This window comes from Oncorhynchus keta, chromosome 3, assembly GCF_023373465.1.
Source record: "Oncorhynchus keta strain PuntledgeMale-10-30-2019 chromosome 3, Oket_V2, whole genome shotgun sequence".
In the NCBI taxonomy this organism is placed as follows: Eukaryota; Metazoa; Chordata; class Actinopteri; order Salmoniformes; family Salmonidae; genus Oncorhynchus; species Oncorhynchus keta.
In genome coordinates this window covers 11,939,036-11,965,594 of record NC_068423.1, presented here as the reverse complement: position 1 = coordinate 11,965,594, position 26,559 = coordinate 11,939,036, and the positions used below count along the sequence as shown (strand labels likewise).

Sequence of the window (26,559 nt, the reverse complement as noted above, 5' to 3'; positions counted from 1 at the left end):
AATACTTGAAAACTAATGCAAAACATATTTTCTGTTAAACTCCTAGCAACCAATCCTTTTGAATTGCATATAGATCTGAAAATATTTGATAGGTATAAGAAAGATGGTAATAGCTCTAACTGTACTCCGACAGACAAAGTGGATCTTTTGGGGCATATTGGTTACACCTATCCAATGCTTTCAGATCTAATGAAGTAAAAAAAAACGGATATGGGCTAGGGTTCCAACTAGAATGAATCATAGGACCCTGGGAATTTCAGCATCTGTTGCTGAGGTCATATGGGTCAATGTATGGGGTACACCGAGGGATCAAGGGCCAGGGCTCAACTCACCTGGCGTGGGGTGTGAGGCTCCTGGTAGCTGGGGAGGATCTTGAGCACCACGCTGCCGCTGGCCTCCTTTAGCATCTGCTGGAGCACCTTGGGGTCATTGCCCACCTCTTTTGCGTTCACCTCCTTGATAATGTCACCCACGTAGAGGAGGCCCTGCTGGTCGATCATCCCGCCATGGAGGATGCGGGCGATCACCAGCTCTCCACTCTCCACCCGAAATGTCACACCCTGCAAAGACAAAGATGTAGCCCTTTATTTTACCATTGGTTTTTATCTACCTGAGCCGAGTCAAAGAAGAGGAAAACATCCAGGACCATGACTAGGAGTACTAACAAAGGTTTAACAAGGACCACCATTTTATTTTTCAGTTTCATAAAGAACCACACCACAACTCAACACACAGTTGCACATGTAAACCACTGTAAAGCCATTTCAAAATGGCTGCCATGGTGTCCAGCATTTCTTGTCCATCACTGAGTCTTACCAGGTGCTCTCCAGACACCTTGCGGATGCCCACCATCCTGACTGCATCTGGGGGCACAGGCTGGTTGTTGAAGGCAGCGTCCATGAAGGAACAGGGGCTGGGAGGAGGAGTCTCAAAGGTCTTGGAGGCCACCGAATCATGGGTTTCCATGAGAGACTGTGGACCAATAGGGACAGAGGATCAAGATGCGGATGATTGCATGGCACATACTGTACGATAGAATTGTTCGAGTAAGACAGTAATATTCACAACTGATCTTAAGAAGACTGCATTGGATACATTAAGCAAATAAGCATGGCACCCATGGTAGCAACACCAGTTAGGACAGTTTCTCTTCAGTAGGGGATTTCTTTGAGAATGGAGTAGAAGTCGCAGAGTTGGAGTGCTGATCTAGGATCAGTTTAGCCTTTTAGATCATGATGAATAAGATTGCATGGACAGATTGCGTGATCCTAGATCAGCTATGATATCGAGCATAAACGAAACCGTCGAGCGTGCAGACCTGGAAGTGTGGCTCCTTCAGTATGCACGCCAGTTCGTCTGCGGCCTTGCTCCTGTGCGTGAGGGGAGTGAGCTCCTTCAGGATGTCCTGCACCAGCTCCATGTTGTTGTCACTCACCGCCTCCAGCCTGGACTCCTCCAGGTTCTCATGGGCCTGCGGGTAGCAGGGAGACGGGAACTGAAGGTCAAAAAGTTATTGTTAATAACTAGCCATCTTTGTTGGTCATTTTAGCCCATTGCAGTAATTATTTATACATACTATTTAGCAGACACGTTTATCCAAAGCAACTTTCAGTGCAGTGAGTACATACATTTTAGTATTCAAACCCACGACCCTGGCATTCCAACTGAGCCACACAGGACCAATAGTACCAAATTAGAGCAAATATATGGCAAATCTCGCGACGCACTCAGGCCGAGCAAAGAGTCACAGAGTATTTACTATGAACTCAGTTACTTTCTAGCAATAAAGTCACTGTCCTGTAAAAACACAGAAAACATCTAAAGAAACACAGTGCAACTCCCATGCAGCAACAAACCACTTTGAGTCACGACTTCACTGAAAAATATGTGTCTGCCCTAAAACAATCAGATACACTGTGTGTTTTCTCCCTGTGCTGTGGAGCATCAATATTTTAGTTTATATGAATATTGCACTTCGTCTTTTGCACTGAGGGCACTGGGCCTACTTTACTGAACATGTCCTCACCTTTTAACACGACTGGCCTCTGGCCCACCACCCATGTGGGACTTATGAACTAAATCATAATGTGCTCGCTCCTGCCCCTCAATCTCCAAGTGTTTATTTCCCATAAACAGAAAACCCTCTAATTAATTTAGAAGTTTGAAATGCTGCATAGTGCTTAATTAAATGGTTCCACTGTATATCAACATATGCTGGCTTCAACCATTATACGGTAGATACAGTGTAATTACAATGTTGAGGCAGTGTTACGGTGTTGAGGCAGTGTTACAGTGTTGAGGCAGTGTTACAGTGCTGAGGCAGTGTTGAGGCAGTGTTACAGTGTTGAGGCAGTGTTACAGTGTTGAGGCAGTGTTACAGTGCTGAGGCAGTGTTGAGGCAGTGTTACAGTGTTGAGGCAGTGTTGAGGCAGTGTTACAGTGCTGAGGCAGTGTTGAGGCAGTGTTGAGGCAGTGTTACAGTGTTGAGGCAGTGTTACAGTGCTGAGGCAGTGTTGAGGCAGTGTTACAGTGTTGAGGCAGTGTTACAGTGTTGAGGCAGTGTTACAGTGTTGAGGCAGTGTTACAGTGTTGAGGCAGTGTTACAGTGTTGAGGCAGTATTACAGTGTTGCGGCAGTATTACAGTGTTGAGGCAGTGTTACAGTGTTGAGGCAGTGTTACAGTGCTGAGGCAGTGTTACAGTGCTGAGGCAGTGTTACAATGTTGAGGTAGTGTTACAGCGCTGAGGCAGTGTTACAGTGCTGAGGCAGTGTTACAGTGTTGAGGCAGTGTTACAGTGTTGAGGCAGTGTGACAGTGTTGAGGCAGTATTACAGTGTTGAAGCAGTGTTACAGTGTTGAGGCAGTATTACAGTGTTGATGCAGTGTTACAGTGTTGAGGCAGTGTTACAGTGCTGAGGCAGTGTTACAGTGTTGAGGCAGTGTTACAGTGCTGAGGCAGTTTACAGTGCTGAGGCAGTGTTACAGTGTTGAGGCAAGTACAGTGTTGAGGCAGTTTACAGTGCTGAGGCAGTGTTACAGTGTTGAGGCAGTGTTACAGTGCTGAGGCAGTTTACAGTGCTGAGGCAGTGTTACAGTGCTGAGGCAGTGTTACAGTGTTGAGGCAGTTTACAGTGCTGAGGCAGTGTTACAGTGCTGAGGCAGTGTTACAGTGCTGAGGCAGTGTTACAGTGCTGAGGCAGTGTTACAGTGCTGAGGCAGTTTACAGTGCTGAGGCAGTGTTACAGTGCTGAGGCAGTGTTACAGTGTTGAGGCAAGTACAGTGTAACTACAATGCTGACCCAAATTAGCACAAGAGAAATGAATAAGAACACTGAGAAAACAACTCAAATAAGGATATCAATACATAGCAGTTAATCTGCTGCTGCACAGCCTATAAAAATAGATCAGATATCATTTAACATTCCACCGCCCTGCTACGTTACTCCCAAACAGACACAAATAGCCATGTTGTTTTATGGGTAGATTTACAGAGACAGTCAATCCCACAGAGACATGCTCCCATGGGCCTGTTGTCTGGTCTGGCAGCTATTGCTGTTTGTTTACGTGACGGAAGAGAACGCGCCCCTGCTGTTGAACAGGATATGAGTACACACAAACACTTGCTCGGACGCAGAAACACACACAGGCTGACAGACGGACGGACGAAACGGACTGACGGACGGACAGACAGACAGACAAACAGACAGAGACACACCCACACAAACACACACACACACACGCACACACACACACACACACACTGTGTAGGAATCTTCTGCAGGAAGACTGGGTTTACTCAATGTGCTTTGGCAAGGGTCTGGCAACCTTGTGGAGCAAGCTGTCAGAAAGCGGTCCTTGGACAGCAGAACAAAACAAATACTGCTGCTTAGATCAGGGGGTGGGGAGACAGACAGACAGAAGGTTCAGCCCTCTTGGAATAGCTACCTTTAGTCTCTGCTGTTGCTGTCTGGCTTTATAAGCTCCTTCACAGGCACATTGAAAATATGGGAGGCTGAAGAATCCAAATAGAGTGAAAGGACTTGCGTGTGCATATTAAGTCTTTGTCCCGTTTAAAATACATTCTGTAGACCCCCTAAATTGACAAGAATACTGTATCTACCTTTAGTCTCTGTTGTTGTTGTCTGGCTTTGTAAGCTACTCGATAAACACATTTGAAGTATTATATGGCAGCATTGACTAAACAAACACGGAGAGGACTGTACTGTATGCACACACTCTTCCAAAATGGTCCTTCGATTGTCCCCATAGGATAATCCTTTTTGGTTCCAGGAAGAACCCCTTTGGTTTCCATGTGCAGCCCTCTGTGGAAACGGTTCTACATTGGAACCGAACCAAGTGTTCTACCATGAACCAAAAAAAAGGGTTCTTCAAACGATGCTCCTATGGGGACAGCTGCGGAACCTTTCTAGGTTCTAGATAGCACCTTTTTTCCCCTAATAGTGTAGCATACCAGGTCTGTGTCGTCTCGTTCAAAAGACATATAGGCCACCTCAAGACGTGAGTGAGCGCGAGAGCCATTGCGCGCTTGTGATCTGATGCGCTATTTCAATGCTTCAACAGTTCTGATGACTCCAACATAAGGAGCCAAGCAGTAGCTGCCATGTTGATAATTGATCGTGATGCACTGTTGCTTTGTGAATGGATTTTGGCATAGCTGCTCCATATACTCTATACCACGAAGAATAACACAATAGACCTGCTTGGAGGTCAATGGCAAGCAACAATACACTGTTCAAAAAGCCTGTTTCAAGTCCTTGAACATAGGACAGTGTTCGTACAGCTTGCATCTGTGAGTGAATCCTTTAGGAGCCTTCCATATATAGATAGACAAAAGGGGGACACACACACACAGATAGACACACACACGCACAGATAATAAATCTCCCCCAGAAAATAAATACATCAGTCTTGAGAGAAGCGGTGGAGAGCAGAGAGAGAGAGAGAGCAGAGAGAGAGATGCAACTGAATGCATTTGATGCAGTGCTCCCCAAAGAGCTCTAATCTCCTTCTCGCTTCCAGAAAACCCTGTCTGTCTGAATGCTCTGAATCGGAGAGAGAGAGAAAGACCACACAGCATTAGTGAGTCTGCGAGTCTGTTCTTTCTTTGAGAGCATGGCAAAGAACAGAGTATCCCCCAGGATTGTAAAATCTGAAAGCTTCTGACAGTTCCTAGGCCTCAACTGCATTAGAATAGATAGCGCAACAATCACGGCTATATTGTCATTTTAATAATTACAATGTTAATGTCAATGTTGATTTGTTAATTTCCTTCTCAAGGTTCTAAACTTAAATTGACGTTTTATTATTTTGTTTATCGATTGTGGACTTTTCATTCTAGTAGCTTTTGGATACATTTTTTTTAAGGGCGCTGAATTTGGAATCATGCTCCTTTCTTTTCGGGAAAAGAAAAAAGACCAAACCCGGAGCTCAGTGGGGCGCTGCTCTCAATAGCCAGTCTGCTACTCCAAACTCCCTTTATCCCTCCCCTCCTCTTTCCCTCCAACCTCAGTCTCTTCAAAAACTGAAAAGCTCAAAGTGTAAAACGAAGAACATGCATCCATTATATGTTGGAAAACTAGTAGCAGTCGTCATTAAAAAGAAAAGTCGATAAGGCAAGTTTTTGTTTTGGTATCTCTTCTCTCACAAGAAAGTAGCTTCTTTGTGCTTTTTGGTGAACTTTGTGAACTGTGTGCCTCATAAGGTTGTGACTTTGTGTCTCAGACAGAAAGTTGATAACATCCTTGAATCAAAACACCCATGACAATGCAGGTGTCTTTTGTTCTTGGCTAAATGTTTTTCTACTTGTAAAATAGTCATTTTACAGACATTTGAGTCCAGTGCAGACAGTTTCTGACAAGAATAGACTGATAAGTTGACTAAACAAACGATTCATGAATGGCAATTCCATCTATGTAAAAGCAAAGAATATAGTCATATGAAGACAACTAGAACTCAACAAGAAAGCTATAACCTCATACCGACAAGCCCAACAGATCCATAGAAAAGTAGGTATACTGTAGGTAAAGGTATATTCTCACCACAGGGCTCTCCATGATGCCCTTGAGGAAGATGAGGTCCAGGTCATTGGCCATGGTGGAGCTGGTGCTGTCACTCAAAGTGTCTAGAACCTGCTGCATAGCTGGAGACAGACACGGGAGAGAAGAGGACAGTTAGGACTACAGGTTACTCACCGCTCCACTTTTCCCCCCTGTGCAGTGAAAATCAAAAAATGTATTACAATTTAAGTAAGCTCTTTGCAGCAACTTTTTTGAGTGCGGAGCTACTATATCGTTTGTATATCTATACTCGCTGGTTGTATACACATACTAACCCTTTGGGAGAGTGCAGTGGTTTTCATTTGATTAGTCACCATTGGTCAGCTCGTAAGGAAAACAAACACATAAAGAGAGAGAGAGTGTGAGAGAATAGACGTGTTCACCGGAAGCATGAGCAAAAGAACCTAGAGAAAAAGTAGCCTAGAGGAAAGCAATACAGAGAGGGATGAAATGCCTCACATCCTTTCCAAAGCAATCTCACCACTGTCAGTGAATTCCCTGTCGATTTTCTTTCTGACAGTGGAGACAGCATCTCACCTCCCCTTCGTCTCTCTCTCTCTACCTCTTATCTCTCTGGGGTAGAGTCACAGAGGGAGGGGTGGGGGGGGGCAGCAGGAACTGTACGATCTGAGGAAGTCACATCAACAACCCTTCAAAGCAACTCCACTTGTATAACTAGGAAGGTTGGCAGTGCAGTTTGTCCACTGATTTTATATAACAAAGGGGACACAGAGCAGTTGACTGACTGACGGACTGTCACGAACCGACTGACAGACTGATGGAGACAGTGGCATTTCTTCTCAGAACACTATCCTTCCCTCATTGTGTTGGATAGCTTATTGTTCATCTCACCGTCTCAACCTATCGCAATGCATCAAACTTGTCAGAGAAGTCCACTAGAGCATGGGTTCTCCATGTCGTAATGCATATATATATATATATACTTTTATATTGCCGTGGACTCCCCCTGCAGTACCTCCATGGACTGGGGGTCCAATGCAGGGTAGCCTAGTGGTGAGAGCGTTGGACTAGTAACATGGAAGGTTGCAAGTTCAAACCCCCCAGCTGACAAGGTACAAATCTGTCGTTCTGCCCCTGAACAGGCACATAACCCACTGTTCCTAGGCCGTCATTGCAAATAAGAATTTGTTCTTAATGACTTGCCTAGTTAAATAAAGGCCAAATAAAAGGCCATATCCCAAAATTGATATACTGTATGGACTACATTTTTTTAAACTGAATATTACTAACAAAAACAGATGAAACATACATATCTGTGAAATAAGCTTAAAGGGTGTAATACAATAACACAATGTAATTTCATTACATATCATTCATCTACAATGTAGGTTCTTAACCAAGGGAAACATGGGCCTGGGAGGCTCACAGGGATATTGGTTTCCACTGCAGTACTACAACAATTATAAAATGTTTCAACTCAATAGTTATTGTACTCCCAAACATAAAAGCATTGCAATTTAAACTTTACAACTACAAAGTTTTCTCTGCCTCAAGGCAACATATGTAGAATTGCAGGATATTAGCTTTAATGCTGCAACAACAAAACATCTCTCTGCCCCATGACAAAATGTGCAAAATTACAGGAAATTAGCTTGAAAACCACAACATTTTCTCTCCGATGCCAAGAGACGGACCTTATAAATGTTCTTCCCCAGGGCCTGAGACTTGGTTCGTCCTGCCATTCACTACCAAAGGCATATTGAAACTCCTTGTTTGCTATTTCTGGAATGTGATACAAAACAAGGCAGCAGTGCGCTTCAGGACAATGTAGACGCCTCTGTGCGTTCAGATAGGCTGTTTGGAGTGTTTATCCAACTGGATAAAAAATATATATACAATAATAATAATTATATCCCCCCACTTCTAAAACCAAAGTAGCGCCCCTGACTCAAGTTGTGTTCTGATTATGAGGGGGTCCCTATCATAAAACGAGTCCCCGACCCCAAAAGGTTTGAGAACCCCTGCACTAGAGTTCCTTTTCCCCATGTCATCACTTGCTAACGAGGCATCATTCCCTAACGAGGCATCATTCCCTAACGAGGCATCATTCCCTAACGAGGGCGTGATATGTAACTCAGAGATGATCTGTGCAATTAGAGTGCAGTTCATCAATTTAATCAGCTCCGTTAGGAGTGACTGTACGGCAAATTTGGAGACACAACGACCCTGCATCATTTACTGCCTCCCACTATAATATTGTTTTCTCATAACCATAGATCAAGGGTATGATTACCGTACCCTACCAGAGACCATAAAAAAAACTATAAAACAGATCCAAACCATAAAGTCCAGTTTTCAGCTCATGTTTCACCTGATTTAGTTAACAAAAGTCACATCTGGTCCAGGTAATCCCAGGTAATTCATGAAATAGCACAAGTGTGGAGGTGGGCCTTCCTCTTCTGTTCTCTATTGCTCCTCTATTGCTCCTCTAGCAAAGGGGGAGGCTTGTGTTTTTTGATCCTAACATGGACGACAATACTGAATATCTAAGGTGGACAACAATAAGCATTGTGAACAATAAGATTTGGAGGACAAGATGCATGATGATGTATGATGACCATAAAATAACATTCTTTTGAAACATATCCAAACGGAATTTTAAAAAAGAAGAAGAAAGCTGGACACTATGAAGTATGTAAATGATGTTAAGTAGTCAAATAACGAACCCATGTATTGATGTGAAAACAGATTTGTATTCATATGAATCTATCATATTTGTTCAAATAAAAAATACATATTTTTTTAAATACATTTTTATTTTGAACAAAAAAGAAAGAGAACATGTGACCCTCTAATAGTGGCTCGGAGAAACTTCAACGAATTCCACTCCATAACACTATAGCTCTGGTTGCACAGACGGGTAAGTAGTTCAGTACTCACATCACCATAGAGACACTTCACAAACACAGCAAAGGCTATAAGGAACTCTGAGGTCAGGCATGCATTGCACATCAGACACAGCCTTGACTTGTGTCAAAATAAATGGAAGTCACACACTCTTGTCCACTCCAAATCCTCGAGTATGTCCTATTTGAAGAGAAACACACTACGAATCTATGAGGAATCACACACTAACAAACACACAAACGGTATGTTACCACAAAATTCTCTGATGGTCGTAATGATAATGTTCATTTTTAAGAGGATACTGACGAATGGTTTGTTTTGCGCTCCCTGTCATTTTTTACATCTGTCCTATCATTGCAGACCTCTCCCCAATAATAGAGACATTACTGTAGTTATACTCATCCTGGGAAACTTCAGCAGTTTCAACACATCCGCCCCCAGCTGTCAATAGCAAAACATAAAGATGCAGCCCTGGTCTTGGTTTGGCTTCCACCGGGACAGGAAGGAAGAACGGAAGGAAGGAAGAAATGCCTCCCTAAACAAATAATTAGATGTAGAGTGCAGTGGTAAAACCTTGTTATCCCTCCCCTCCTCCCCTTATCCTCTCTTCCCCTGGAGAAGAGGTTGCAGATCAAAATCTGGAGCGGTTGCATAGAACAGATCAAAATGCTGACCAAGCTTTTTTAGGCCCTGCATAATTCTCTTTAATCACCAACACTCACCACAGTGTGCCACAGGGTTTGTTTACTTCAGTGTACAGGGCCCTTCTTTGCGTCTCTCTCTCTCTCTCTCTCTCTCTCTCTCTCTCTCTCTCTCTCTCTCTCTCTCTCTCTCTCTCTCTCTCTCTCTCTCTCTCTCTCTCTCTCTCTCTCTCTCTCTCTCTCTCTCTCTCTCTCTCTCTCTCTCTCTCTCTCTCTCTCTCTCTCTCTCTCTCTCTCTCTCTCTCTCTCTCTCTCTGTGTGTGTGTGTGTGGATTTATTGGCATGGGAAAACATATGTTTACATTGCCAAAGAAAGTTAAATAGATAATAAACCAAAGTGAAATAAACAATAGAAAATGTACAGTAAACATTACACTCACAAAAGTTCCAAAAGAAGAAAGACATTCCAAATGTCATATTGTGTCTATATACAGTGTTGAAATGATGTGCAAATAGTTAAAGTACAAAAAGGAGAAAAAAATCTACATAAATATAGGTTGAATTTACAATGGGGTTTGTTCTTCACTGGTTGTCCTTTTCTTGTGGCAATAGATCACAAATGTTGCTACTGTGATTGCAGTTTATCAAAATTGGATTTGTTTTCAAATTCTTTGTGGGTCTGTGTAATCTGAGGGAAATATGTGTCTCTAATATGGTTTGGCAGGAGGTTAGGAAGTGCAGCTCAGTTTCCATCTAATTTTGTAGGCAGTGTGCACATAGCATGTCTTCTCTTGAGAGCCAGGTTTGCGTTAGGCTGCCCTTCTCAATAGCAAGGCTATTCTCACTGAGTCTGTACCTAGTCAAAGATTTCCTTAATTTTGGGTCCATCACGGTGGTCAGGTATTCTGCTACTGTGTACTGCCACTGTGTACTCTCTGTTTCAGGCCAAATAGCATTCTAGTGTACTCTGTTTTTTAGGGTGAGGCCGGGTGCTGGAGACCGTTCTAGTGCCCTCGCCAATTTGTTGATATATATGTTGAAGAGGGTGGGGCTTAAGCTGCATCCCTGTCTCCCTCCCTCCCTCTCTCCCTCTCTCCCTCTCTCCCTCTCTCCCTCCCTCTCTCTCTCCCTCCCTCCCTCCCTCCCTCTCTCCCTCTCTCCCTCTCTCCCTCTCTCCCTCTCTCCCTCCCTCTCTCTCTCCCTCCCTCCCTCCCTCCCTCCCTCCCTCCCTCCCTCCCTCCCTCCCTCCCTCCCTCTCTCTCTCCCTCCCTCCCTCCCCTCACATTTACTCCTGTTCTTATTCCCATCATTCCGACAATGCTGACATCACAGTAGGCTCTTTACATGGCTTGAATAAGATATAAAGGAGAGCTAAATAACAGAGGAGGGGAAAGAAGTAGCCTAGCCATGCTTTTGGAATAGGTTTGCCATCAAGGTAGATTACGAGCGAAGTTGTGAAAACGACAAGAGAATAATGGACCTATTCAACAGCGGTTGGTTACTGCCGCCATTGTTGTATTAGGATTATCACAAATCCAACATGGCCTCCTACTTGTGTCGCAATGCCTTGCTGCTCTGTGTCAGTTGCCAGATTGGGTTGCCTCGCTCACTTTCCCCGACCTATACTACAATAAAAGAGTTGTAGAATTAAGAGTAAGAAGAGTACAGGTCAGAAGTTCACCAACATAGGTAGATTTAGATGTCAGTATTAGTTCAGGTGATCCCTTTCCCATAGTGTATGCGGAATCTGTGTAATGCATGCTATTGTGTTTCAAATTAAAACACAGTATCATCTTTACGTATTAAATTATAGTAGGGGAACGATTACTGTGAAATCCTCCCCTATGAACTGTGTCCAGCTACCATTGGCAGGATTTAATCGTTTCAACCACGCTAAAGAAGTACTCATCTATCTCTATCCCACAATTGATGTACACAGTAAAAACAGTAAAAACGCAAGCATTTGTACAGTAATCAACTAATCAACTATCGTTGAATTACGGTTTGAAGACAGACTCAGCGATATGACATAGACGCAGAAATGAAACAGTATCGTGGGTCAATTTCCGCAACAACTAAGAGCGTTGAAGTGCGAGGCTCAACAACAGGTTTCCAGATAGGACCCTTTTGGGTTCCACGTAGAACCCTTTCCACAGAGGGTACTGAATAGAACCCAAAAGGGTTCTTCCTGGAATCAAAAAGGGTTATCCTGTAGGGACAGCCAAAGAGACCTTTTTTACAAGAAGAGGGGCACAACTTTCACTGGGGACGGGCTTCCCACATTCTGAAATTGCATTTTTGTCGTCCCCCCCCAATTGTATCATTGGAATGTAATACAAAACGAGGCAACGGTGTGCTTTTGGACTATACGAACGCCTCTGAGTGTTGGTTAGGCTGTTTGGAGTGTTTGCCCCCCTTCCTAAACCAAAGTTGCACCCCTGTATAAGCGTGTAGAGCAGTCAGCAAGATTACCACATTCCACTGGCTTTATTAACAGCCTAAGATGGCAGACAGACGAAGGCTTTGGCCACTAGCCCATCACAAAAGATTAAAACTACATCAAAGAATGTTCCCTTCTTGTCCATATTCACCCAAAACAACAGCGTGAGGCCACAGGTGAACAGCCATTGATTGCTAAGCTTCAGTTGATGTCATGGGGAAGCCGCTAAGGTACCACAACGAAAACAATACAATCGGTTGTAATACCGGTTGTAATAACCTCTGTTTGCTTTAGGGGAAAAGGTAGACATCTTTAAACTAGAAAAAAATTATAGGGAGAGGGGACTACCTTGAGTTACACACACACTCATGCATTCCCATGCTATGCGGTTTAGCATTCCCATGCTAACAACAGCTGCAATTAAAGCACCAATGCTGCACATGAAAGTTCTTATTGTTTGTGTTTCAGCACCCTCTGCGGGGATTATTCTCAACCGGATGCATACGGTTTTCAGGGGAAATGGAAAGAGAGCCTGTGACGCAATTTACGCTTTTGGACGTTACCAAGGCGACCCTCCATCTTAACTCCTCCTCCACATTTACTGGACTGGTTGAACAGTGCAGAAGATAACCTCCGCAGATAGTTTTTCTCTCTCGTCAGGACCCGAAAGAAAGAAATGCCGTTTTTACGCCTGCTACGTTAGGTTAGTGCTTCGGGAACACAGTGGGGAACATTAACCTCAGCAATAGAGGAGGCAACCGGTTGTTATGGAGCACTACGGCTCCAGTGAGGGAGGCAGGGGGTGTGGGTGTTTTTGTTGTGTAGTGAATCCACACAGGGAATACACTGGTCTGAGATCTGTCTGTCATTGTCGTACCATACATACAGTACCAGTCAAAAGGTTGAACATACCTACTCATTCAAGTGTTTTTCTTTATTTTACTATTTTCTACATTGTAGGATAATAGTGAAGACATCAAAGCTATGAAATAACACATATGGAATCATGTAGTAACCAAAAAAGTGTTAAACAAATCTAAATATATTTTATATTTCAGATACTTCAAAGTAGCCACCATTTGCCTAATTGACAGCTTTGCACACTCTTGGCATTCTCTCAACCAGCTTCATGAGGTAGTCACCTGGAATGCATTTAAAATGTTAAAAATTACTTTTTGGAATTTCTTTCCTTCTTAATGTGTTTGAGCAAATCAGTTGTGTTGTGACAAGGTAGGGCTGGTATACAGAAGTTATCCCTTTTTGGTAAAAGACCAAGTCCATATTATGGCAAGAACAGCTCAAATAAGCAAAGAGAAATTACAATTCATCATTATTTTAAGACATGAAGGTCAGTGCTATGATGAAACAGGCTGTCATGAGGACCGCCACAGGAAAGGAAGACCCACAATTACCTCTACTGCAGAGGATAAGTTTATTAGAGTTACCAGCTTCAGAAATTACAGCCCAAATAAATGCTTCACAGAGTTCAAGTAACAGACACATCTCATTTTCAACTGTTCAGGGGAGACTGCGTGAATCAGGCCTTCATGGTCAAATTGCTGCAAAGAAACCACTATTAAAGGACACCACTAAGAAGAAGATACTTGCTTGGGCCAAGAAATTAGCAATGGACATTAGACCGGTGGAAATCTGTCCTTTGGTCCAAATTTGATATTTTGATTCCAACCGGCGTGTCTTTGTGAGACGCAGAGTAGGTGAACGGACGATCTCCGCATGTGTGGTTCCCTCCGTGAAGCATGGAGGAGGAGGTGTGAGGGTGCTTTGCTGGTGACACTGTCAGTGATTTATTTATAATTCAAGGCACACTTAACCAGCATGGCTACCACAGCATTCTGCAGCGATACACCAACCCATCTGGTTTGTGCTTAGTGGGACTATCATTTGTTTTTCAACAGGACAATGACCCAACACACCTCCAGGTTGTGTAAGGGCTATTTGACCAAGAAGGAGAGTGATGTGGTGCTGCATCAGATTACCTGTCCTCCACAATCACCAGACCTCAACCCAATTTGAGATGGTTTGAGATGAGTTGGACCGCAGAGTGAAGGAAAAGCAGCCAACAAGTGCTCAGCATATTTTAAAAAAAATAAAAAAAATTATGTGGGAACTGTTGAAAAAGCATTCCAGGTGAAGCTGGTATGCCAAGAGTGTACAAAGCTGTCATCAAGGCAAAGGGTGGCTACTTTGAAGAATCTCAAATATTCAATATTATTTTTGGTTACTACATGATTCCAAATGTGTTATTTCATAGTTTTGATGTCTTCACTATTATTCTATAACGTAGAAAATAGTAAAAATAAAGATAAATCCTTGGTGTGTCCAAACTTTTGACTGGTACTGTATGTCAGAGGGGTTAGCTAAAGTACATACAGATCTGGGGTCAGGTGATATGGGGATTGTGTCACAGAGGAGCAGACACTGGTTTTAGCAGATAGACAGTCATTTCCAAGCGCACACACACACACATACAAATACACACGCCTCTATGGAGCGCCTGACAATAACAACAGGATGTACTGTGGATATTGGTTTTGTAGAGGTTTGAAGGATGTAGGAAATACAGACTAATGATGTCTAGAGACAAAGCGTTTGAAGACAGCCAAAATGTCGGATTTGAATTTGCTAAAGGACTACTCGGTAATTTACACTGGCATGTCTGGAGGGTCTTAACAGGTAGTGTTTCGGTAAGCTATTTGGGTAGTTTCCCTGAAATCCTCTTGCGACATTGCTCCCTCTGAATGAATCAATGAGGTGTTTGATATGACTAAGTAATTGCTGTTCAATTTTTTTGAAGTGAGTGCACTGCTGTGGAGCGATTTATAAATCAAATATCTTCCACACTGACGATGACCGACAAAATCGCCTAGATCACCTATCGGGAGTAAGCTTTTTTTTAAACTTTCCATTTGACAGATATGAAACTGTACTATGATAATATCCCCTGCTTCCTTACAGTTGTGTAATTAAACTAAGGCCTCAGGTAAAGATGAGTGTCAGTGGACAATATTCAGTAGACGTCTTGGAGTGGAGCTTATTCCTGAGTGGTCTGTCACTGTTCAACAACTTATGATGGAACACGCACTTTTAATCAATAGCTTGTCCTCCCTGCTGAAAACAACAGCATAGACCAGCATAGTTCCAGTTTAGATGGTTTAGGTCAGCGGTGTCACACTCAATTTCCCCACGGGCCGAATTCACAATTCACCGAGGACTGGAGGGCAACATTAAAAATGTATTATATTTCCTTGCCGTAAAACATTGCTCAAAATTGTCCTCTAACTATCACTTTTTCCATTTTTGATGGTCCCTGACTGTCTAGCTCTCGTTTCCATGACTGTTAGCAAGCTGGACAGAGTGACGAGACTAAATGTAGGTTCATTATAATTTCTACACCGTTTCGATTTGGTTTAAGTCATTTCTACGTCAATTGAGATCTAGGCTACATCAAAAAGAATCCAAAATGCCATCCAACACAAGGTATTGTATTATAAATTGAGCCAGCCTAGAGTGTCAAAGAGTTCTAGCATGTAGATCTCAGAGTTGAAGTCAACATTCACACAGTGACAATTGATTTGGACTGATATTTGCGTAAAGAATGTGTGCATGCAGTGTGTGTGTGTGTGTGTGTGTGTGTGTGTGTGTGTGTGTGTGTGTGTGTGTGTGTGTGTGTGTGTGTGTGTGTGTGTGTGTGTGTGTGTGTGTGTGTGTGTGTGTGTGTGTGTGTGTGTGTGTGTGTGTGTGTGTGTGTGTGTGTGTGTATATCTGCGTACATTTGTATTGTCATGTGTGCATGCATGTGCCTGTGTCTAATGTGCCTGTGTCTAAATGTACAATATACAGTGGGGCAAAAAAGTATTTAGTCAGCCACCAATTGTGCAAGTTCTCCCACTTAAAAAGATGAGAGAGACCTATAATTTACATCATAGGTACAATTCAACTATGACAGACAAAATGAGAAAAAAAATCCAGAAAATCACATTGTAGGATTTTTTATGAATTTTTTTGCAAATTATGGTGGAAAATAAGTATTTGGTCAATAACAAAAGTTTATCTCAACACTTTGACAGAGGTCAAACGTTTTCTGTAAGTCTTCACAAGGTTTTCACACAGTGTTGCTGGTATTTTGGCCCATTCCTCCTTGCAGGTCTCCTCTAGAGCAGTGACGTTTTGGGGCTGTTGCTGGGCAACACGGACTTTCCAAAGATTTTCTATGGGGTTGAGATCTGGAGACTGGCTAGGCCACTCCAGGACCTTGAAATGCTTCTTACGAAGCCACTCCTTCGTTGCCCGGGCGGTGTGTTTGGGATCATTGTCATGCTGTTTCATCTTCAATGCCCTTGCTGATGGAAGGAGGTTTTCACTCAAAATCTCACGATACATGGCCCCATTCATTCTTTCCTTTACACGGATCAGTCGTCCTGGTCCCTTTGCAGAAAAACAGCCCCAAAGCATGATGTTTCCACCCCCATGCTTCACAGTAGGTATGGTGTTCTTTGGATGCAACTCAGCATTCTTTGTCCTCCAAACACAACGAGTTGAATTTTTACCAAAAAGTTATATTTTGGTTTCATCTGACCATATGACATTCACCGAATCTTCTTCTGGATCATCCAAATGCTCTCTAGCAAACTTCAGATGGGCCTGGACATGTACTGGCTTAAGCAGGGGGACACGTCTGGCACTGCAGGATTTGAGTCCCTGGCGGCGTAATGTGTTACTGATGGTAGGCTTTGTTACTTTGGTCCCAGCTCTCTGCAGGTCATTCACTAGGTCCCCCCGTGTGGTTCTGGGATTTTTGCTCACCATTGTTGTGCATTTTGACCCCACGGGGTGAGATCTTACGTGGGGCCCCAGATCGAGGGAGATTATCAGTGGTCTTGTATCTCTTCCATTTCCTAATAATCACTCCCACAGTTGATTTCGTCAAACCAAGTTGCTCACCTATTGCAGATTCAGTCTTCCCAGCCTGGTGCAGGTCTACAATTTTGTTTCTGGTGTCCTTTGACAGCTCTTTGGTCTTGGCCATAGTGGAGTTTGGAGTGTGACTGTTTGAGGTTGTGGACAGGTGTCTTTTATACTGATAACAAGTTCAAAGAGGTGCCATTAATACAGGTAACGAGTGGAGGACAGAGGAGCCTCTTACAGGTCTGTGAGAGCCAGAAATCTTGCTTGTTTGTAGGTGACCAAATACTTATTTTCCACCATTATTTGCCACAATTGGTGGCTGACTAAATACTTTTCCGCCCCACTGTATGTGTGTAACACCTCCTGGCAGTCAGATATTCCCGACCCCCCCCCCCTTCCCTGTTGAGAACACAACAAACCCTCTGAAGGGCCTGCAGTATACCAGCCACTGAAATCACAACAACATCTCCATGGTGATGGTCATTGTGCCCTGTCTGCGTGCCTCAGAAGGGCTCAGACATCATTACCAAGCTGAAGGTCATCAGTCCAGACAACAACCAGTGATATTTAGTGACATTTCACTCTTGCACCTCCCATTATATTGAATGGTAGTATGTCCAGAAAAAGATGACAGGGTTGAACAACAGCTCTATTATATGATGGCTGTCAGGAAGGTAACAGAAAAATGTGTAGCATTGACACACTTTGTTTTTATAATGACAATTATAATCTATAATTGCGCAATAAGGCCAGAGGAATGTGCGGTATATGGCCAATATACCACGGCTAATGGCTGTTCTTATGACGCAATGCAGAGTGCCTGGACACAGCCCTTAGCAGTGGTATATTGGGCATATACCACCAACCATTGCTATTATAAACCAGTTACCAACATAATTAGAGAAGTAAAAATAAATATTTTTTCATACCTGTGGTACACGGTCTGATATACCACAGCTGTCAGCCAATCAGCATTCAGGGCTCGAACCGCCCAGTTTATAATAACATTTCAATAGCAACATGACACCATTGAGTCACCAAACCATCCATCTATGGGTCTTTGAACCAACCACATAATCAAATCCGGATCACTCAGCAATAATACACTCAACAGTGCTGTCTATGGCCCCACACTTTTATTACTGACATTTGGGACATGTGATTGAGTATTCATCTGACAGGTCCTGGTCCAGAGAGGGCAGAGAGAGACGGATGTTATTTGAAGGTTGTGTCTCTGTCGGTGACACTCCCGAATGTGACCGCTCAGTGAAGCGCACTGTTGCATCTGAATAACAGCAAATACAAAACGCACCAGGTAGGAGGGAGCTCCTCAATGAAGAACTAATGTGAAAGTACTGACAGACTGTCTTGCCTGTCACGTCACCTACTATTAGGAGATTGAAGTCGGAAGTTTACATACACCTTAGCCAAATACATTTAAATTCAGCTTTCACAATTCATGAAATTTAATCCTGGTAAAAAAAATCCCTGTTTTAGGTCAGTTAGGATCACCACTTTGTTTTAAGAATGTGAAATGTCAGAATAATAGTAGAGAGAATGATTTATTTAAACTTTTATTTCTTTCATCACATTCCCAGTGGCTCAGAAGTTTACATACTCTCAATTAGTATTTGGTAGCATTGCCTTTAAATTGTTTAACTTGGGTCAAACATTTTGCGTAGCCTTCCACAAGCTTCCCACAATAAGTTGGGTGAATTTTGGTCTATTCCTCCTGACAGAGCTGGTGTAAACTGAGTCAGGTTTGTAGGCCTCCTTGCTCGCACACACTATTTCAGTTCTGTCCACAAATTCTCTATAGGAATTGAGGTCAGGGCTTTGTGATAGCCACTCCAATACCTTGCCCTTTTAATCCTTAAGCCATTTTGCCACAACTGTGGAAGTATGCTTTGGGAAACCCATTTGCGACCAAGCTTTAACTTCCTGACTGATGTCTTGAGATGTTGCTTTAATATATCCACATCATTTTCTATCCTCATGATGCCATCTATTTTGTGAAGTGCACCAGTCCCTCCTGCAGCAAAGCACCCCCACAACATGATGCTGCCACCCCGTTATTCCCGGATGGGATGGTGTTCTTTGGCTCGCAAGCTCCCCCTTTTTCCTCCAAACATAACGATGGTCATTATGGCCAAAAAGTGATACTTTTGTTTCATCAGACCAGAGGACCTTTCTCCAAAAAGTACAATATTTGTGCCCATGTGGAGTTGCAAACCGTAGTCTGGATTTTGTTATGGTGGTTTTGGAGCAGTGGCTTCTTCCTTGCTGAGCAGTCTTTCAGGTTATGTCGATATAGGACTCATTTTACCGTGGATATAGATACTTTTGTACCTGTTACCTGCATCTTCACAAGGTTCTTTGCTGTTGTTCTGGGATTGATTTGCACTTTTCGCACTAAAGCACGTTCATCTCTAGGAGACCGAATGTGTCCCCTTCCTGAGCGGTATGATGGCTGCGTAGTCCCCTGGTGTTTATACTTGCCTACTATTGTTTGTACAGATGAACATGGTACCTTCAGGCATTTTGAAATTGCTCCCAAGGATGAACCAGACATGTGGAGGTCTACAATTTTCTTTCTGAGGTCTTGGCTGATTTCTTTTGATTTTCCCATTATGTCAAGCAAAGAGGCACTGAGTTTGAAGGTAGGTGTCACGTTCGCCATAAGGATCGGACCAAGGCGCAGCGTGGTATGCGTACATTCTCTTTTTAATGAATGAACAAAAACAACAAACAACCAAACGACCCGTGACGCTATACAAACTAGTGCTGACAGGCAATTAAACATAGGCAAGATCCCACAACTAACAATGGGGAAATGGCTAACTAAATATGATCCCCAATCAGAGACAATGATAAACAGCTGTCTCGGATTGGGAACCATATCAGGCCAACATAGACATACAAAAACCCTAGATGACAAAAACCCTAGACATACAACTAGAGTACCCACCCTAGTCACACCCTGACCTAACCAAAATATATAGAAAAACAGAGAATCTAAGGTCAGGGCGTGACAGTAGGCCTTGAAATACATCTACAGGTACACCTCCAACTGACTCAAATGATGTCAATTAGCCTATCAGAAGCTTCTAAAGCCATTACGTAATTTTCTGTTTTTTTCCAAGCTGTTTAAAGGCACAGTCAACTTAGTGTATGTAAACTTCTGAACCACTGGAATTGTGATACAGTGAATTATAAGTCAAATAATCTGGCTGTAAACAATTGTTGGGAAAATGACTTGTGTCATGCACAAAGTAGATGTCCTAACCGACTTGCCAAAACTATAGTTTGTTAACAAGACATTTGTGGAGTGGTTGAAAAACTAGTTTAATGACTCCAACCTAAGCGTATGTAAACGTCCGACTTCTACATCTCGACCTCACTGTGTTGTACAGCAGTACGTACCTCAAGCGTGATCTTATTCACTCCTCCAACACCTCTCTCTCTCTCTTGCTGTTTATTTAATGTATAGTACAATTACTTATGATCGTCAAGGCAACATTATGTCTAACAAAGGCATATAATTCCAGTACGTCCTGTGAAAGCCTCAACGCATTCAGTTGTGGGACTGACCAGGTATCCAATTTCCTTTACGTTCCATTTCGACCACTATCCATTTGTACAGTGACACATTTCCTTGCAGTATAGCATGCAATAAATGCAACATGAATTAATACCATCAATTATGGATAGAATCTATAAGAGCACGTCCCCCACACACTGAGAGCACATACAGTATTATCAATGTACTATCATTCAGTTGTGTTCTATGGGAGGCTGTCACTATCTATCTCCTGGTTATTGTAACGCACGGCCATTTACTGTTACGGGCAGCCATATTTGTCATGAAGAGTATAATGGTTATTATCATAGAAATAGAATGAAATAGATTGGTTCTATTTCTATGGCTATATGAGGGCTCTGCGTAAAGTAGTACATGTTTTCTCTCTATGCACTCTCTCATTTTCCTTCAGTCATAAGGGACATTGAATCTATACATACAATAGTTTAGCTAGTATGTAATAATTCCATTTGATCAATGATCAAATTAAAGGACAGGAACACCATACAAAATGATAAGTAGTCCCATATGCTTGAGATTCCGCTGTTAGTTATTTCTGACATTGGGTGAATACAGTTTCACACCTTAGCAATGAGTCTCGCACATCCACACCCTATTGCCTTCGGTACTCATTTGTCTCGCTTGTATCTCCCAGATAGCTCATAATTCTCACAACCACACTACACTTCTATTTCTACACCAAAACATACAGGGAGTAAGTGGAACCCATCCAAACATAGATGAACCATAGAATCCAAACCCGCATCCCTTCACCATAGATGAACCATAGAATCCAAACCCGCATCCCTTCACCATAGATGAACCATAGAATCCAAACCCGCATCCCTTCACCATAGATGAACCATAGAATCCAAACCTGCATCCCTTCACCATAGATTAACCATAGAATCCAAACCCGCATCCCTTCACCATAGATGAACCATAGAATCCAAACCCGCATCCCTTCACCATAGATGAACCATAGAATCCAAACCCGCATCCCTTCACTATAGATGAACCATAGAATCCAAACCCTCATCCTTTCTATGACCCCTATCAACAGAGTGCAAACCCTCATCCTTTCACCATAGATGAACCATAGAATCCAAACCCTCATCCTTTCTATGACCCCTATCAACAGAGTGCAAACCCTCATCCTTTCACCATAGATGAACCATAGAATCCAAACCCTCATCATTTCTATGACCCCTATCAACAGAGTGCAAACCCTCATCCTTTCACCATAGATGAACCATAGAATCCAAACCCTCATCCTTTCTATGACCCCTATCAACAGAGTGCAAACTCTCATCCTTTCACCATAGATAAACCATTAAAACCCTAATCCTTTCACCATAGATAAACCATTAAAGCCCTAATCCTTTCACCATAGATAAACCATTAAAACCCTAATCCTTTCACCATAGACAAACCATTAAAACCCTAATCCTTTCACCATAGATAAACCATTAAAACCCTAATCCTTTCACCATAGATAAACCATTAAAACCCTAATCCTTTCACCATAGACAAACCATTAAAACCCTAATCCTTTCACCATAGATAAACCATTAAAACCCTAATCCTTTCACCATAGACAAACCATTAAAACCCTAATCCTTTCACGATAGATAAACCATTAAAACCCTAATCCTTTCACCATAGACAAACCATTAAAACCCGCATCCTTTCTATGACCCCCATCACCATCATCAGCATCACCCCATCCGCCTGTCCTTACCTTTCCCACTGAGCTCCAGGCACTCCAGGGATAGGACAGAGTTCTCCAGGGAGAACCTTCAAAACAGGCTGCCAGCCGTGTGGTACACACACACCTCCACGACACACACACACACACACCTAGCGACGACTTACACACTCACACCTGAGACAGCCTGAGAGAAGCTCCTCTCACCCTCTCTCCTCTCCCCCCCTCCTTCAGAGCGCCTCTCTCTCCTCTTCCTCCTCTTCCTCCTCCCCCTCTCAATACCTGCAGCTCCTGAGAGCTGCCAAGGATGACTGAGCCTCTCCCCCTGAATGGAAGCCTCTCAGAGCAGAGAGGAAGGGGGAGAGAGAAATAAAGGGGGAAAGAGGAGGGATAGAGTGATGCATCTCACGTAGGAGGTGCGATGCTTGGAAAGGAAGGAGGAGTCAAGGCACAATGATCTTCTACTTGCCACTACCGTGTGTGTGTGTGTGTGTGTGTGTGTGTGTGTGTGTGTGTGTGTGTGTGTGTGTGTGTGTGTGTGTGTGTGTGTGTGTGTGTGTGTGTGTGTGTGTGTGTGTGTGTGTGTGTGTGTTGGAAGGGAGGGAGGGAGGGAGTGTGGGAGGGGGGGGGGCTCGGGGGCTTAGGGAGGAATCTTCTGATTGGTGCTTATATCAAGAACGTCCTTCCTGTTTAGTGACATCATCATGGTTCACCCCACGTTGGCCGTGTCCTGATTCTCCACCCTACACTTGGACTCTTTCCCGTATGAATTTAACACTGATGAAAACTCCTTCCAACCAATCCTATACCTTTAAATTCATGACAGGAGTGTGCAAGTGCACGCTTCTGGGAAAGGGTGGAGAATCGAGATGTTGCCAAATTCCAAGTAATAAGAGAGACTGGGAAAGCTATAAAACTCAATAAAGTATTCCTCTGTGTTGTATTATGGCTGTAGCTAGCTATTAGCATTATGCTCACGAAGCAGTGCACATAAAAACATTACGGCTTCATTGACCGAGTGCATGAACCACCTCCTCGCTTCAAATCAAAATGTAATTGTAACCGGCTGCATATCAGCGCCAAACAATAGCCATACTATAAAATGCTAACTTTTTTCATAACTGGGAGACAAGAAATTGTTCCGAGGCACAATTTATTCTTGGTTACAGAAAAAGTCCATCAGGGAGATCTCCCCCTTGGCTAGTTTACAATCAGAGATTGACATGCGGGCCATTTCTAAATACAGATTTAATGCACATTCAATATCTCAGGGGTGTTGAACCGCCATAAATCTAAATTCCCCTCCTCACCTCGCCTGCTCAAACTCATGAGCTACATATACTTCACATCAGAGGCCATACAACTTTCGGTAATACATTGAGTCAGCCAGCCATTGGTGAAAACACTTCAAACGAGAGAATTTCTCCTCTCTTCCATCTCCCAATGGTGAGATAAACAAATTGTCTCTGTCTTTGTCATTGTGTATATGTCTGTCCTGTCCTGTCCTTGTCAATGCCCTTCTCCCACTCCCTCTCTCTGTCAGGGAATTGAAAGGATTTATTTGAAGAGAAATCAGCCCACCCAATCTCAAAACTCCCAAACCCCCATCTCACCCCAACACTAATACCCACTAGAGAAGCCTCATTAGAGGGGGGCACACACCAAGGTCAGTGAGGGTAGTGAGGTCTAATAACAAGCAGATCCTTCCAGACAGCCAGACTGATAAGTCTGAGTTTGAGTCCGAATTCACTGCTTCATTAGGCACATCATTAAGTCACATTAGAGGAGTGGAGATAACTTGTAGGGCCCCACGTGATAAACTGTCCCTACCTGCTCCATCTCTCTCCCTATCTCTCTCCCTATCTCTCTCTCTCTCCCACTTCACCACTGTATCTCTTTTTACCCCTCCATCCTTCTCTGTTTCTTTTTAGCTGTGTTTCTCTCTGTTATGTGGAAATATGCTGGACTGGGGGAGGTCATTCATCCAGTGTCATTCATCAGAGAAGGTTGAAACATCCCTCTCATCTTCTCTTTCTCTTTTTCTCTCTCACCCCTCCTCTCACCCTATTTTTCTCTATCTGTCACCCTCTCGCTTTCTCTCTCCCAAGGTTAAAACCTGTCAACAATTAAAACCTTGGAACTCTATCTCCCTCTCTCTCTCACACACACATACACACACACACATACACACACACAGATAGAGTGGAGGTCGAAAGTCATTAACACTCATTTTTCAACCACTCCACAAGTTTCTTGTTAACAAACTATATATTTGGTAAGTCGACAATTCAACAATTGTATACAGACAGATTATTTCACTTATATCTGTACCACTGTATCACAATTCCAGTGGGTCAGAAGTTTACATTAAGTTATACACTAAGTTGACTGACATGTTGTGGGGGTGCTTTGCTGCAGGAGGGACTGGTGCACTTCACAAAATAGGTGGCATCATGAGGTAGGAAAATTATGTGTATATATTGAAGCAACATCTCAAGACATCAGTCAGGAAGTTAAAGATTGGTTGCAAATGGGTCTTCCAAATGGACAATGACCCCAAGCATACCTCCAAAGTTGTGGCCAAATGGATTAAGGACAACAAAGTCAAGGTATTGGAGTGGCCATCACAAAGGCATGATCTCAATCCTATAAAACATTTGTGGGCAGAACTGAAAAAGCGTGTGCGAGCAAGGAGGCCTACAAACCTGACTCAGTTGCACCAGCTCTGTTAGGAGAAATGGGCCAAAATTCACCCAACTTATTGTGGGAAGCTTGTGGAAGGCTACACAAAACGTTTGACCCAAGTTAAACAATTTAAAGGCAATGCTACCAAATACTAATTGAGTGTATGTAAACTTCTGAGCCACTGGGAATGTGATGAAATTCTCTCTACTATTATTCTGACATTTCACATTCTTAAAATAAAGTGGTGATCCTAAATGACCTAAGACATGGAATTTTTTACTAGGATTAAATGTCATGAATTGTGAAAACTTAGTTTAAATGTATTTGGCTAAGGTGTATGTCAACTTCCGACTTCAACTGTACACACACACACAGACACACAGGTTTCACCCCTTTCTCGCTATCTCTATCTCTTTCTATCGCTCTGTCACGCTGAGGCCAAGCCACTTACCAGAGTCCGAGCTGGATGATGCCACGGGCATTTTGGAAAACTGGTCTTCCCAAATCCTCTTCTTTGAATCTTGTTAGGTCAGCTGGAGAGAGAGAATGAGAGAGGTAGGGAGAAGAACATTGGTAAACAAACATTAATTATTCATCAGTTATGAAAACGACCACCCTCAAACACCCAACTGGAGAAATGGACCAAGAGGAGGGAGGGACGATAAGAGAAGCAGACAAAAAGCGGTAGAGGGAGACTGAGGGAGTTCTCCCTCATGTTATTTACGCCCACCCCAGTCCCAGTATAGTTCCCATGCCCACACATGCCCATTCCCCTGTTGTCAGTGTCTAATTATAGGTAACACCCACACTGTCCAACTCAGTTTCCACGAAGTCAACTATAGCTAGTTAAAGAGATTGGCTACAGTAAGCAGGATAACATGTTGTACTAGTTTGGAGAGGATCGTTAAGGCATCTGATTGAACCCATTGGAATTACGCTTAATGTCATCAGGAACTGACTGGAGAGGCTCAACAACTTCAGACATGTTCTAAATAAATTGTTTGCCGATGGATTTGTGAAGAAGAGTCCTAGAATTGTGTTACATTACAGCAGTGAGAAATCAAGGAAAAATAGCAACGGATTGAAGAGTCGAGTGACACGTTAGTGTGTGAGAGAGCTGGAGAGAGAGAGAGAGAGAGAGAGAGAGAGAGAGAGAGAGAGAGAGAGAGAGAGAGAGAGAGAGAGAGAGAGAGAGAGAGAGAGAGAGAGAGAGAGAGAGAGAGAGAGAGAGAGAGAGAGAGAGAGAGAGAGAGAGAGAGAGAGAGAGAGAGAGAGAGAGAGAGATAGATAGATAGATAGATAGATAGATAGATAGATGAATGGAACAGAGGTGGAAAAAGTGAAGTCGATGAGGGAGAACACAGCATCCAATGATGCTAATGCCTGGTTGCCATGACAATATACAGCAGACTGTGGTCAGGGTGAAGGGGTGGTAGCCAAATAGGAGGGAAAGTCTATCATTCAACCGCCTCATCACATACACACACACACACTTCCTACAGTATAAAGCACAATCATCATCTAAAAAGTGTGTGTCTATGCAGATGAGTAAATTACCACCACATCAATACTTAGACAGAAGCTCGAATTGTAGTTCCTGCTGTGCCATTGAAACACACTGAAACCCAGAGTGT

The 26,559-nt window shown here is 43.1% G+C and overlaps 1 protein-coding gene across 7 annotated transcripts in view; it reads right to left on the bottom strand.

The window, feature by feature from the left end:
* The window catches only part of mpp2b (MAGUK p55 scaffold protein 2b), a 48,452-nt gene that overhangs the window by 8,724 nt on the left and 13,169 nt on the right, over positions 1 to 26,559 (bottom strand). Inside the window, exons 2-6 of one of the 7 annotated variants that reach the window (XM_035748868.2) lie at positions 25,377 to 25,458; positions 6,060 to 6,160; positions 1,319 to 1,471; positions 817 to 972; positions 333 to 560 (exon numbers count right to left, since the gene is read on the bottom strand). In XM_035748868.2, the coding sequence (XP_035604761.1) occupies positions 333 to 560; positions 817 to 972; positions 1,319 to 1,471; positions 6,060 to 6,160; positions 25,377 to 25,407 (669 nt within the window). In that variant the 5' untranslated portion in view covers positions 25,408 to 25,458. The other 6 variants (XM_035748862.2, XM_052489465.1, XM_052489486.1 and 3 more) reach the window with 6 other exon arrangements.